At 52.1% G+C, this 14428-nt stretch overlaps 1 protein-coding gene across 4 annotated transcripts in view; it reads left to right on the forward strand.

The window, feature by feature from the left end:
- The window catches only part of MRTFA (myocardin related transcription factor A), a 112800-nt gene that overhangs the window by 90617 nt on the left and 7755 nt on the right, over nt 1-14428 (forward strand). For all 4 annotated transcript variants that reach the window (XM_027772741.1, XM_014588695.2, XM_014588696.2 and 1 more), the window contains exons 4-10: nt 2204-2279; nt 4811-4972; nt 9333-9508; nt 9994-10143; nt 12110-12354; nt 12596-12767; nt 13807-14403. In XM_027772741.1, coding sequence (XP_027628542.1) covers nt 2204-2279; nt 4811-4972; nt 9333-9508; nt 9994-10143; nt 12110-12354; nt 12596-12767; nt 13807-14403 — 1578 coding nt within the window. The remainder of the gene's footprint in view (nt 1-2203; nt 2280-4810; nt 4973-9332; nt 9509-9993; nt 10144-12109; nt 12355-12595; nt 12768-13806; nt 14404-14428) is intronic.

A 14428-nucleotide genomic window follows, 5' to 3' on the forward strand; every position in this document is an offset into this window, starting at 1 on the left:
TAATGGAGGTTAGAGTTAAAAGAGGTTAATGAACTCGTCCAGGTAGGAAGCAGCAAAGCTGGCAAGCAAACTTTGCTCTGTGGATTCTGTATTTTTTTTTCAATCAAAATACTTTTATTTTCTAACACATGGTGAACATGTATTGGGTCACTGGGAAAGTCATAATGCATTTTTGCATAGAAAAATGGAAAAATATGTCATGACTTTCCCAATAACCTAATATATCCAGTATGTGCCTGTCTTACACATCTGCTCACAAATGGCTTCCAAATCGTAACAACTGCTTTCCTATTTAAACATGTACTAAAATTTACCTTAGGTGAGGTATGAAAAATACTGGATTGGTTTCAGTAGAGTTTGCTTATTAATTAGTTCCAAAGATTAAAAGCTTTGACAAGTTGATACTTTTGCATCTCACACTTCCCAATGAATAGAATGTAGCAATATCAGCTTGTATTCTAGAGAAGTCCCCTTTGTTTTTCTGGGGATGGAACTGCTTATCCAGCCTGTCTGTGTTGTGCAGGCAGCTCCCTGTACTGGGGCAGAGCACCCAGGTGGCTCAGAGACCACACTCGGGCAAGCCCGTGCTGTGTTCGTGCAGCTGATCCCTTTATCATCAGTGTTTTCAGTCACTGATGCTCCCCATTAGTCATGAATGCTTTTAATAATACCTGTTGCAAAGTCCTTATCTTTAAACTCTTGCAGTGAAAGTAAACTGGTTCTCTGGTTAACATCAGGAACACTATACCTTCTAAACCAGTGCAGAATGCCTTCTAGGTAATCAGCCTTCAGCCATTTGACATCATTAATATGCCCACTCTTTGTTGTAAAGGGTACAACTCAGGAACGGCCAGGTGGAAGACATGCATTGGTGTGTGGTGGAGGCTCCTCCAAAAATTTTCTTAGTACAGTTTTCTGTCTCAGATTTGGCCAGAGCTTCAGAGAATCTAAAAAACATGGCTTCTTCTGATCTCTGTGAAGACCTCGTAGCACTTAACACCTGTTCTTGCATCCTCTGCAGCAGCTGAGGCAGTACTCTGGCCACTGCAAATGAGAGAGAGGTCTCATTTCTGTAGCCACTTTACACCGTCTCCTAGAGGGCTTAGCCTCCTCAGACTGGCGCAGTCTTGTCCAGCCAGAGCGCAGAGGAGCAGATGACTAAAGTGAGGACCGTTCTTGACCTTTACTACATAGGCAGTCTGAGGTTTCGTTTCTTCTGTACTCTATTCTGACCTGCCTTGTCCTATCCTGTGCTTGTATCCTATCTAATGGACTTGACCTGTGGTTTGAAAAATGTTGGTGTAGAGCTTAAGGACCAGTTTCTAGGGGCCAGCAGGTGGCATGGTGGTTGAGATGTGGATTCCCTGTGGTTGACCACAATTCCTGAACCTGGCGACTTGGCTTGCTTTCTCTTTCTGTCTCTCTCCCCCTGCCCCACCCCATCTCTAGTCAATGGGGGGGGGGGGGGAGTGACAATGATAAATAAAATTAAATAAATGATTCTTTTAAAAAAATAGAGCCAGGTTCTAGAGTCAGGTGGGGAGTCCAATATGCATTATAATTAGCCCTGGGCCAGGAGGGTGGTTCTGTGACTGTCAGAGGAGGGGTTTTGTTCACCCAGAGTCTAATACATGGCAGAAGTGAGGATACTGGACTTTCAGGAACTGGAGCTATGACACCATGTGTCAGAATTCACGTTTTTGGAAGCTATACAGGATGAGTGGAAAATGCTCATGGACTCATGAATGCTCAATTTTTGGAAATAGGATATAATATTATTCAGTATACTTGTAGCTTTGCAAAGTTAAGCTTATCTTTTGCATGGAAGAATGACTAGAAACAAATATCCAAAAATATAACAGCAGATGATTTCAATGTTTTCACTGTTGTTTTACTTTCCAATTTTTCCAGGTTTTCTTGGATCAACGTTTATTACCTTTATGGAAGTAAAAATCTTTTTAATATATCCATTAGTAGTCCAGCCTGAGAGACAAATAGTCTTGAAGGATGGTCCTTGGTATTGCAACTGGAAGACAACATGATCTCTCCAAGTCTCCCCTCACCTCAGACCCTGCACATGGAGGTCATGAGGCTGCAGAACTGACCAACAGCAGCCACTGTAGCCAGGGCTGCTTTTGTGGTCCTGTCCATACCATGAGCCTGCAATCTGTATTGAGAGTTTCTTGGTGTATTTTTGCTGTAGACAGAGGACTACCTGAAACGGAAGATTCGGTCCCGGCCGGAGAGATCGGAGCTGGTCAGGATGCACATTTTGGAAGGTGTGTGAGACTGGGCTTGCTACTGGTGTATACCCTGGATGCACACACACTCACCATTGCTCCATCTCTTCCTTCCTCTCGCTTTCCGAAATCTCATCCCCATTTCTGTCAGCAGTGGATAAGCCACAGTCTTCACACAATCAAACAGCAGTGCTGGGCAGCTGCTACTGGTTTGGGGATTTCCAAGAAGCACAGTTACATTTTCTTGGATTGGGTTGGCCTGTTTTTCTGGGTCTCACCATTTCATGGTATGAAGCCACTTCTCTCTGCTAGGGCAGATTCTTTTTCTATTCCAAAACCTATTTTAAAAGTGTATTTAGGGGGACTTGCAGAGGGCATAATGGTTATATTGCTGGACCCCCACGTTGTTGACTGCAGTTGAGTCCTGGACCCTGGTGGCTTAGGCTCACGATTGGTGCATGTGTTGTTCGTGCCTCATATCCCAAGAGGAGAATGGAAGAGAAGGAACTGTGGCGTTCCCCTGGGGGATGATTTCTTACTTTCTCTCTGTCTCTCCAGCAAGTTCACGCACCCTATAGTAAAAATCTCTTAAAAGAAAAAAAGTGCATGTAGGGCCAGCCAGGGGTGTGTTGGTTCAGGTGGCTGGATCGCACATGGCTGACTTTTTGGTTTGAGTCCCAGACCAGCGACTTGAATAAACACACCTGGAGCACGTGGGCATGCACGTCCAAAATCTCGAGAAAAGAATTATAGTGTGGCCACCTCCCTGAGGGATGATTTTTCACTTTCCCGCCTTTCACTGGCCAGTGCACATGCCCTATAGCAAAACTTACAAACAAACAAACAAACAAAAAACCTCTTTTCCCTCCTCCAAAAAATGTCTCTTTCATTACTCATTCATTCACTTGGCATTTACCTGAACTCTTGTGATATACAAGGAAGAACATCTTAGATGCCCCCTGGTCCCAGTCACACATTTCTTTCCACATTTTTTTTCTTTTGGAGATTTTGGCTATAGGGCATAGGTGCTTGCTAGAGAGGCAGAGAGAGACAGAGAAAAAGAGAGAACTCACCCTCCAGGGAGGATGGTCACGTCACAATCCCTTCTCCTCCATTTTCCTCTCGGGATTTTGGGGCACACACACATGTGCCCAGTGTGACTTTTAAGCTCCCAGGTCTGGGACTCGAGCTGCTGTCGATTACATGGGAGTCCAGAGATGTAAACATTATGCCATCTGTTGGTACCTCTATTTTTTTTGTTGTTTTTTTTTTTAAATTATTTTATTTATTTATTATTATTTTTTCACATGGGTTTTTGCCAGAGAAAGACAGAGAGCAAGCTGCCAGGTTTGGGACTTGAACCATGGTCAGCCATGTGGGAATTCCAGCGCCTTAACCACCACGCCACCTGCTGGCTCTTACCTCTTTCTATATTTTTAATGAAGGAAAGGTTTTGGCTTCTGGAAGCAGCATAAATGTATCCACATTATTATTATTTTTTTAATATACCAGAGGGCATGTGCACTTGACTGCCAGAGGAGGCATGGAGATGGGGGGAAGAGGGCAAACGTGCCTCACAAAGGGGCATGGTCACACTGCAGTCCCTTCTCCATTTCTCCACCTGGTTGGGATTTGGGCATGGATGACTTATGCCTTTGTGTTTTTCAAGCTGCATATCCATGTTCAAGCCACACAGCCATGTGGGATCCAGCAAACTTAACCACCAGGCTACGGGGCTGGCTCAATATATCCACATCTTGTTTGTTTAGTTTGAGCCATTTTTAAGGCTATAAGTGAACTTTTCTAGTTTGAATCCCATATTTGGCAGCTGAAGACATTGAAATCCAGAGCATAGAGGCTAATTGCCCAGTAACGTGGTAGGTTTGTGGGAGAGTGGAGCCCATCCTCTCGTCTTTGACTCTAGCTCCACCTCAGGAGGTCCCCTGTACTGGCCTGTGTGTGGCTGCAGTTGTTCTGCATGACTATGCTCTATCCATAGTGGGGGCCTTTCTTTTGTCCTTCAAGCCAGGCCACCCTTCTCTGCCTGGGTTGTGTTTCCCATTCTGATGGACTCTTGCTTCTGCCCAGGAGGAAGGAGACTTGTCTTGGAGTTCTCGATGCAGAACCAGGTTCACTAGTGTGAGGGAATTTCAGAGTTCATGGAAAAATGGAAGTGAAGTATGAGTTTATTGGAATATAAAAAAAAAAAAATTTGAAGGCCTGGCCCCACAGCTTAGTAGTTAAGGGAAGCTAGATCCCACATGGTTGTATGTGGGTCAAGTCCTAGCCTCAGCAGCTTGAAGTCACATCAAGTATGTGTGGACATGTGTACCAAATCCCAAAAGAATGGAGAAGCAAAGAAGGGATTATGGTGTGACCACACCCCATTGAGGGGTGCTGTCTCCCTCTTTCTCTCTCTCTCTCTTTGCCCCCTCCCTCCGGCAGGCTCCCTTTGGCAATTAAAAGAATGGAAAGAGTTAAAATCCATGCATAGTTTTTCTGTGTACCTTTTCCATGAACTTTTTCAACTTAACATGTATCTGTCTGTACCTTCTTTTCTCCCTCATCAGAGACATCTGCTGAGCCTTCCCTCCAGGCCAAGCAGCTGAAGCTAAAGAGAGCCAGGCTAGCCTATGACCTCAATGAAAAGATTGCACAGAGGCCTGGCCCCATGGAGCTGGTGGAAAAGAATATCCTGCCTGTGGAGTCCAGCCTGAAGGAGGCCATCATTGGTGAGAGGCCCTAGCTGCCTGCCTAGCAGAATGTAGGAGGGATGGTAGCACTTTTACCACAGCAGAAATGGACAGGCCCTTGGCTCCTAGGAATAAGGCACAGCTCAGAGCCTGATGAGAGGTCGTGCTAGCTCAGGATAGTGCAGTTGCCTCAGGGATCAGAGCCACAGGAAAGTACCTACTCATGTAACCGGCCTCTGTTCACCCCTTGCTGTGAACTCGGGGGCTTAGTCCTTTCTCCCAGGGTAAGTTGAGGTCAGGATGGATATGTGTGGATACACGGGAATGCTGGGAACTAGAAATCTATACCATTTATTTATTTTTTTTAATTAGTGAGTTCTGTTCTTGGAACTTGGCCTTGCCACACATATTTCACTCAGCAAATATCGATGCAAGCAATGTGCTAGGTGTTGGGAGTACAGTCCCAACTGGCAGACCATACCCCCTGTCCTTAGGGAACTCATGAGAGTGAACACAGGGCTGTGTAGGCTGGCGACTGGTGTGGGCTGGGGAGGGAGAAGAAGGTGCTACAGCAGGGGGTCATGCCAGGAGGTGAAAGGAGTTGGAAGAGAGGGTGTCCAGCCCTGAGGCAGGTGTGGTGAGCAGAGCCCATGGTATGCAGGGCCTCTTGTGCCACGGGCAGGAGTTCGAATTTGATTACCTCAGTGCTTTTCCTCTGTGCTCTCACACTCACCACGGAACACTTCTGCTATTGCTCTTCTGGCTTGGTATTTCCCACACATCACTCAGTTCCCCAATAGACACCTCAGATCCCACAGTTCAGGACCGCCCCAGCTCCCCACATCAGACCCCAGCAGCAAGTCCCAGGTCATGACCAACCTTCTGGCCAACTGGCTATAGATCAGGAGTTCCCAAAACTCCCACTTCGGGTTTGAAAATTTGCTTGGATGGGTCAGAGAACTCAGTACTGTTAGTCAGTTTTAAAGGATATTGCAGAGGATACAGGTGAACTGCCAAATGAAGAGCTGCAGTAGGCCCACATAGAGGGAGGGGCAGAGTGTGCTCTTCCATCTCTGGGCATACCGCCTTTCCTGCACCTCTGTGTGTTCAGCAACCCAGAAGTGCATCAAATCTTACCCCAAGAGTTTTTGTAGAGCTTGGCCTCTGGGAGGGCTACAAGTTCCAGTCCTCTAACTCTCTAATCACTTGGTCTTTCTGGTGATGCTGTCTAGGGGCCTATCCCTAAGTCACCTCTTTGCATAAATTCTGGCACTATGGAAAGGGGTTTACATGAATAACAGAAGACACCCCTGTCAGCCAGGAAATTCCAAGGGTTTTCAGTGCTCTTTGATAGGTACCTGGGCCAAAAGACCAATGTGTTTCCTGTCATCCCACACTTAGATTTTGATGATAGTTGGTACAGACTTGGCTCCTTCACTGCAGGGGGAGCTCAAGACCTGATCCCTGTCAAAGCCTTATGTTCTTGTCTAGCTGGAGGTAGCTGTTTTCAGAGGAGACACAAGGGTTCCCCTGAAGTAGGGCATGAGACAGGAGCAATTGGAGCAGCCCTGAGCTGGTGCAGCAGAGGCTGGTCTGCACCATGGATGGTGGTTTGCAGTGGCAGCTCTTCTGGAGGCTGCCATGTTCTGGACCCTTAGCAGCCCTGTTGGTAGCCCTTAATTCAGCAACTGCACCTGACTTCGCCCTGCCTCCTCTCAGCGTTTACACCTCAGATTTTCAGAGCAGCCCCTCATTGCAGGCTGCCATGTGGGGTCTGCATTGGTGCTGTGCCAGACCCCGTGGGAAAACCTGAAGCCACAATGATGAATAAACTCCCGTGCCTCTCAGATGTAGCTGATGTGAGAAGACTGATGTATAAACCAGTAATTTCTGAGTCTGGCTACCTGTCAGCCCCCTGCATGGTGTAGTGGGAAGGGCCATAGCCCTGTGACCTTGTAGTCTTATGGGAATTTGCAGAGTCACACACAGTCTGAGCAAAAAAGGGGCCGCATGGTCCCAGTCACCTGGGGAGACTCATGGAGTGGTTGCTGCTGTCGTCCAACAGCTGCTGTGATGGACTGCGTGCAGTGCTGGACACGTGTGTGCCCCAGTGTGCAGAGCTTGGCCACAGGGGTTGTCAGGGCTAGGGACTGGTGGTGCTGTCTGGGCAGTGCCTACACAAGATGGAGTGTGTTTGGGGCCAACCTGTGGGCTGCATAAGAAATTTGCCAAGTGGAGAAGGTGAGAGGGACTAGCACAGGCAGTGGCCAGGAGGCCTGTGAAGCCCAGATTGTTTGAGTCTGGAACACGGTGCTCATTGTAACAGAGAAAGGAGCATGTGTCAGCAGAAGCCAGGCTGAGTAGGGAGGCTCGAGGAGGAAACAAGGAAGGGGTGACCACATAGTCCACTTGTTTTACAGTTCAGTGGGGAAGGAAGAGTGGGTGAGGCTAGAGAAAGAAGGGCTTTTAGGCTGGGAGACCCAGAGCAGGCTGGTGGGAGGGGTGTCTAGCTCAGAAGTCACAACGCTGGGGACAGGGAGGTAGCAGCCAGAGGAGGTAGAGACTGGGCCTGGTGACTAGGGGGCCTAGGAGGGAGGGTTTGAAGAGGCTGTACCTACCATAGTTCTCCCCACACGCTCAGGCCACTTATACATTCACACACACACCCCTCCTCCATTTATCTTTAAGGTTCATGTCATACCCTCTCCTCTAGGAAGCCTTCCCTGCATCCCTGTAGCATGCCCTCAGCCTCTGTTTCTCTCTCCTCTCTCCTTTTTTTTTTTTTTTTTTTAAAGATTTTTGCTAAGAACATGTATGAGAGAAAGAGAGAATCCCCGTCCCCCCGGGGAAGATGACCACCCCACAGTTCATTTTACTTTAGGGATTTGGGGTATGCACACATGTATGCACACAGGCCAAGCATGATTTTCAAGCTGCCAGGTCTTTTTCCTTCTAGAAGAGCATTTACTCTGCTCCAGGGTGACTAGATCATAAGCTCCTCGATGGCGCCTGGCACAAGCCTGGCCACAGCAGGGGGAGAAATAGAATCTCTGGTGACTCTGGCCTGCACTGTCCTCAGGCCCTTTTGATGTAGCCAGCAGCCTCTGGAGTGGAGGATGTGGGGGCTGTAACTGCCCCGTCCTGGTCACTCTTGCCCTGTGCGGGGTGGTGGGCTGGTCCCACCCGAGTGCTGTGCCACATAGGTGTCCTTGCTGGGAATGAGAGATTCAGAGACATCCAGATGTGGGGTTGACTTGAAGCACAACTGGTCCGTGGGCTCAGTTCGATCCATGCCTTGCTTTCCTGCCCTACTGATGTAAACGAGGGCCACAAGGAGTGAGGAGAGCTCCGTCACTGCAGAGCCAGTGAGGGGGAAGCTCAGGTGCTAGCCTTGGGGAGGAAGAGGGCTTGTTCCTCTTCCTTATCTGGGGCCTTCCCACCATAGCACCTTCCCCTGGGCATGGCCGGCACTCACCTTGGGGCCTTCCCCACTGCCTCAGTTCCTCCTTTATGGACAGTAGACCAGTTCGGAACCTCCCACTCCTGCCTCTTCCCACAGCAGTGTCGAGGATGTGCTTGTGACATGACTCTTGAAATATCATCCTTGCCTCTGTTCCTGTCTATCCTCTCTCTGTGACCTGAGATTTCCTCGTGGGGACCCTGTGAAGCAGAAGCTCTATGCTATGTCCCTGCCCTGCCCCTACCTCTCAGCCAACCTCAGGAGGATCTGTACTCACGCCACATTCGGCTTGACCATGGGCTGGACCAGGCCACCTAGGGCTGGTGCCTTCTGCCCAGGCATTGGGTCTGTGGGAGTCACTGGCTTCTGAAGGAAGGCCACCATACTGTCACTGCTTCTAGTTACACACAGGCAAGCCTCCCTCTCCAGGATGCCTCCATCAGCACCTCAGACAGGCTCCTTCATCCATTCTTGGCCCTCAGGAATCTGGTCAGCCCAGGGAGGAGCGGGGCTGTTGACCAGGTCCATGACCCCTCATCAGCAGGCTAAGAATTGCACAGTCTGGGGTATGGGGGAGCGAGCGGGGAGGAGAGAGTGCTGTGTAGCCACAGGGTGGAGATAAAGTGCCTTTAACATCAGGAAACAGACAAAGTACATGAGGCCATCTGGGTCTTTCAAGGGAGAAACAGGCTAGAGGGAAGGTAGAAGGAGCTTAACTTTGGAGACTAAACACAGTGTAAGGTTGAAAGCAGGTTAGAAACCATGCCTTTCCTAGAGCTCGTTTGGATGAAGAAGTTGGCCATGCCTCCCTTGGTCCATCTGCCTTGTATGGGCTGGGGGCAGATATTTGTTGGGACAGCCTCTGGTACAGGGCAAGGCTGGCTTCCCCACTGACTCCTGGGGCTGGAACTGGAGTCTCAAGTTGACTTTGGGTTGCAGTGGGGCAGGTGAATTACCCGAAAGTAGCGGACAGCTCTTCCTTCGACGAGGACAGCAGTGATGCCTTATCCCCTGAGCAGCCTGCTAGCCATGAATCCCAGGGTTCGGTGCCGTCACCCCTGGAGACCCGAGTCAGCGAACCACTGCCCAGTGCCACATCTGTGTCCCCAACTCAGGTGAGCTAGCCCAATTCCAGAACGTCCCCACCCCCAAGGCCTTCAGTCTTGCCGGGGCTGCCTCGAACAGCTCTCTCCTGGGCCAGGGTAGGGACTCCTGGCTGGGCACAGGACACTAGTGGGTGCTCCCAGGAGCATGAGCACTGGCTGCTGGAGTCCCAGTGCTTAGGAGGGAGGTGTGGGAGGCCCAAGACCACTTGGGGCCTCATGGAGGAGGTCGGCCATGCTGCCTTGCAGTCAGATTCCCTCTCAAGGAGCACCCAGTCTTTCCACCACTTCCTGCCTCTGCTCTCTCTGGTTCCTTCCCCATCCGACTATCCTGGGGATCACCCTCTCATCCCTGTTTCTACACAGCTTCCTCTAACAGTCTTTGTGGCCAAGGAATTGCTGCCATGACCACTATTGTGCAGGGTCTGGCTCCTGGCAGGGGCAGGCTGGGCACCTCCTAGAGATGGCCGGTGTCCCCATTTTCCCTCTTCCATCAGGTTGTGTCTCAGCTCCCAGTGGGCCCAGACTCCGGAGAGAGGCTTTTCCTGGCCGAGCAGCCTCCACTACCTCCCCCGCCCCTGCTGCCGCCCAGCCTCACCAACGGAGCCTCTGTCCCCATCGCCAAGCCCACACCCACACTGATTAAGGTACCGTTTTACCACCTCTGTGCCCGTTCCCCTTCCCTGTACCTCTCAGAGCCGTGAGTGACTTCATTCTAGCTGGGAACAGCTGTAGGAGGTGGGGGTGCATATCTTCTCACAAGTGCCAGGGGCCACCGAAGAGATTCTTCTTATCTCCACTGGCCATCGTGACCCAGGCCGTCACCAGCATAACTACTGCTGGTCGAGCACAGTATGTGAGCCCTGGCCTCAGGCTGCCGGGTGCTCATTCCTGCCTGACGCCAGAACACGTGTCTGTCTCCTCCACCCAGGACCTCCCAAGGCTGTAGCAGCCCCATGCTGTAGATGATGGAGAAGCGACATACATGCTCAAGGCCACATGGTGGCTTCATGGGGCATCGTTTTTATTCTCCCCCAAGCCTAACCTGGCCTGCTGACGGAGAAGGTCACTGTGACTGGTGGGGGACATGTGTGGGCACTACTGACCTTGTGTGCACATGTTCAATATCGGCCACAAGCCTCAGGAGCTGGTGCCAGGTCTTCTCTGCCCCGTGGGACCATCTGGCTTCCAGGACCTCTAGGACCTGAGGCTGGCCTTCAACTCTCCCACCCCTCCCAAGTTTCTCATCTTCACCTTCCACTCCACTCCTCCTCTCTGACCCCCTTCGCACACAGGCCCTGCCCCTGGTGCCACAGCCCTTCTGCTCTGCTCAAGTCTCAGGACAGGCTGGCAGCCCCTCTAGTGGATCATATTTGCTCAAATCTTCCTTTTGGTCCCTATTGCCAGCTGGCCAAGACCCCAGCTGGTCCCTGCATCAAGTCTCCTACCTTTCTGTCTGCCAGTCTGTGCTCAGAAACTTCTAGGCTCTGCACAGCCCCTTCCTGGCAAACCCCTGAAACTCTTGCTTCTTCCTCCAACTCCAGCTTTCCCTGCTGCGAGAAAAGGCCTTCCGAGCATGACTCCCTGGCCCTTCCTGGTCAGTCTGCATCCTCTGCCCCTTCAGGTCCCATGAAGCCTTCACTGTTGTGCCAGCAGGGAGTCAGGAGGCTCTCATGGGGCATGAGTAGGAACTTTTGGAGTCCTGGGTTGGATCAAGATCACTGTGACCTTGGGCAAGTGACCTCCTCATTGTCAAATTGGATAAAACAGTTCCTGCCCCAATAGGATTTTTTTTCCCCCATGAGAGAGACAGAGACAGAGATAGACATTCCCAGCAGGGTCATTCTGCCACAGTCTATCCTGTCTCAGCCAGTCTGGGTCACAGACACGTAGCCCAGTGTGTTTGGGGAGGTCCCAAGATGTGATCCCTGGGCCTTTCTCATGAAGGCCCAATGCATTGACACTGTGCCACTGCCTGGCCTGTGGTAGGATTCTTGGGAGCCTTGTGTGACAGTTATTGTGAAGCACTGCACCTGGAAGGGCCCATGCTCTGTAAATCAACTGTGTTTCTACCTCCTTGTGTTCACACATGGCTCCGGTTACAGTGAGGTTTGCACCTGTACATTTGGTTGTTTTCCTCCAGCCTAGAAGCTTTTACTTATTTATTTTAAGATTTTTCTACTGGGCACATTTGCTTGTCAGAGAGAGGTAAAGTGAGAAATCACTTCCCAAGGGGATGGTCATGCTGCAGTCCATTTTTCTCCTGGGATTCTGGGCACTCACTCACATGCATCGGGCGTATTTTCCAAGCTTCAAGGTCTGGGATGCAAACTATGCACTTGGCCATGTGGGATCTAGTTGCCTTAACTGCCACTCCACCTGACTAGCCCACTAGAAGCTCTTTTATGATCGGGACCAGGCCCAGCCCCCTCCACCACCCCAGTCCTAGCCCTGCATGCTTCTGGTCACCCAAAGATCTCTGCCCTTCAAGGGCCACAGTCATCCAGGGGAGGAGTGGGAATGATCAGATAGATGGTGCTGCCTTCTCAGAAGCCACTCAGGTGTGGGGAGGCTGCTAGTCTGCCCTGATGGTACCCTGCCCTATGCCCTCAGCAAAGCCAACCCAAGTCTGCCAGTGAGAAGTCACAGCGTAGCAAGAAGGCCAAGGAGCTGAAGCCAAAGGTGAAGAAGCTCAAGTATCACCAGTACATCCCCCCGGACCAAAAGCAGGACAAGGGGGCCCCCCCCATGGACTCCTCCTATGCCAAGATCCTGCAGCAGCAGCAGCTCTTCCTCCAGCTGCAGATTCTCAACCAGCAGCACTACAACTACCAGACCATCCTACCTGCCCCGCCAAAGTAAGTGCCCACTGTAGCTGCCCTGAGACAGCACGTGCCAGGGTAGGGTTGGGTGAGCCCCAGCTCTTAAAGGAGTCTTTGGTCTGGATCTTACTCACTGGTTCTCAGGCGGGACACCCTGGCCTGTGGCAGGATGCTGGCCCTGTGTCCACCAGTAGTACCCCCACAGCCCAGCTTCTGGACCACCCCTGCGACTGGAGAGTGATGCCTGATGGGCATCATTTCTGCCTTTTCTCTTCAGACCAGCAGGTGAGGCTCTGGGAAACAGTGGGCCACCTCCAGCACGTAGCCTCTCCACTACCAACAGCAGCTCCAACTCGGGAGCCCCGGGGCCAGGCGGGCCGGTGCGGCAGAACAGCACCTCGCTGACTGGCAAGCCGGGAGCCCTGCCAGCCAATCTGGACGACATGAAGGTAGGCGCCACCTGCTTCCCACTGGAGGACTTCCCATTGCCAGCCTGGTTTCTTCCCTGAGGGCTGTCCTGGTGCTGGGTTCAGGCAGAGGAGGCAGCTGGTCCAGGAGCCATAGCTGTGGAAGGCAGAGCAGGCTCCAGGCTCTGGCCTCTGCCAGACAGTCCCTTGGAACCTGCTTCAAGTCTGCCTGGCCATGGTCAGCGATAGCAGCCTCCTCACAGACGTCACTGTCATTAATGATGTCAGCCAGTACTCCTCTAGGGCCTTGGGCCTGGCCAAGCCATCTGTGTCCCCACCTTCCTCCACCTCGGTGGTGCAGTGTGAGCAAGGCGGTTGTTACCCCTCTGAGGGTGAGCACTGAAGCGTTGAAGGGAGTGTGCCCAAGTCACAGATGTGGTCAGTGTGGACGGGGCTCTCCGGCTCCAACACCTGCCCTTTTTGTACCTTGCTGGTTGATGCCCAGCCAAGCCTGCTGTGTCTGATGGGAAGAGAGTGGCCATGCTCAGGAGCACTTGGCTGTGTCCTCTGTCCTTGGAGAGAGGGTCATGCTATTGCCTGGCCTGCCTTCTCTGCCCTGACCAGAAGATGGAATGGACTGAGTGCTCTCTCCAGACCTTATCTTCTGGGCCATGCTGCCTACCCACTAGTGGGCATGTGGTCCACTCTGGCTCCCAGGATGACAGTCTCAGCTTGACTCTCACCAGCTCTGTGGGCTCAAAGAAGTCACTGCACTTTCTAGCGCTCAGATTTCTCTTCTGACCTTCAGTCTGTTCAGTGAAATACTGATTGAGGTCTAGGCACCTTGCTGGGGCTGGGCAGCCATGGACACTGCATCCCCAGCCCCTGCCCCCATTTCCTGGGAGGTGGGGACTACTTCAGTCAGGCCCCTGCTGTGGTGAGAATAGGAAAGGGAGGGGGAGGACAGACAAGTCCTGTCTTACCAGGTGTTCATCCCTCCATCTCCTCATCCTCCTGCCTAGACCAGCCCCTGGGTCCAGCTGCCCATTTTCCTGCCACTCTGCCTCTCGACTCTTTGCAGGTGGCAGAGTTGAAGCAGGAGCTGAAGTTGCGGTCACTGCCCGTCTCAGGCACCAAGACCGAGCTGATCGAGCGCTTGCGTGCCTACCAAGACCAAGTCAGCCCTGCCCCGGGAGCCCCGAAAGCCCCTGCTGCCACCTCCCTCTTGCCCAAGGCTGGCGAGGTGGTGGTTGCCTTCCCAGCGGCCCGGCTGAGTACAGGGCCAGCCCTGGTGGCAGCAGGCCTGGCCCCCACTGAGGTGGTGGTGGCCACAGTGACCAGTAATGGAGTGGTGAAATTTGGCAGCACAGGCTCTACACCTCCTGTGTCTCCCACCCCCTCAGAGCGGTCGCTGCTTAGCACAGGCGATGAGAACTCCACACCCGGGGACACATTTGGCGAGATGGTGACCTCACCATTGACACAGCTCACTCTGCAGGCCTCCCCCTTGCAGATCCTTGTGAAGGAGGAGGGCCCTCGGGCCGGGTCTTGCTGCCTGAGCCCTGGGGCGCGGGCTGAGCTGGAGGGTCGCGACAAGGACCAGATGCTGCAGGAGAAGGACAAGCAGATCGAGGAGCTGACCCGCATGCTCCGGCAGAAGCAGCAGCTGGTGGAGCGGGTCCCGCCGGGCACGGGGGCAGGGG

Source organism: Tupaia chinensis, unplaced genomic scaffold, assembly GCF_000334495.1.
Source record: "Tupaia chinensis unplaced genomic scaffold, TupChi_1.0 Scaffold000294_5, whole genome shotgun sequence".
Lineage (NCBI taxonomy): Eukaryota > Metazoa > Chordata > Mammalia > Scandentia > Tupaiidae > Tupaia > Tupaia belangeri.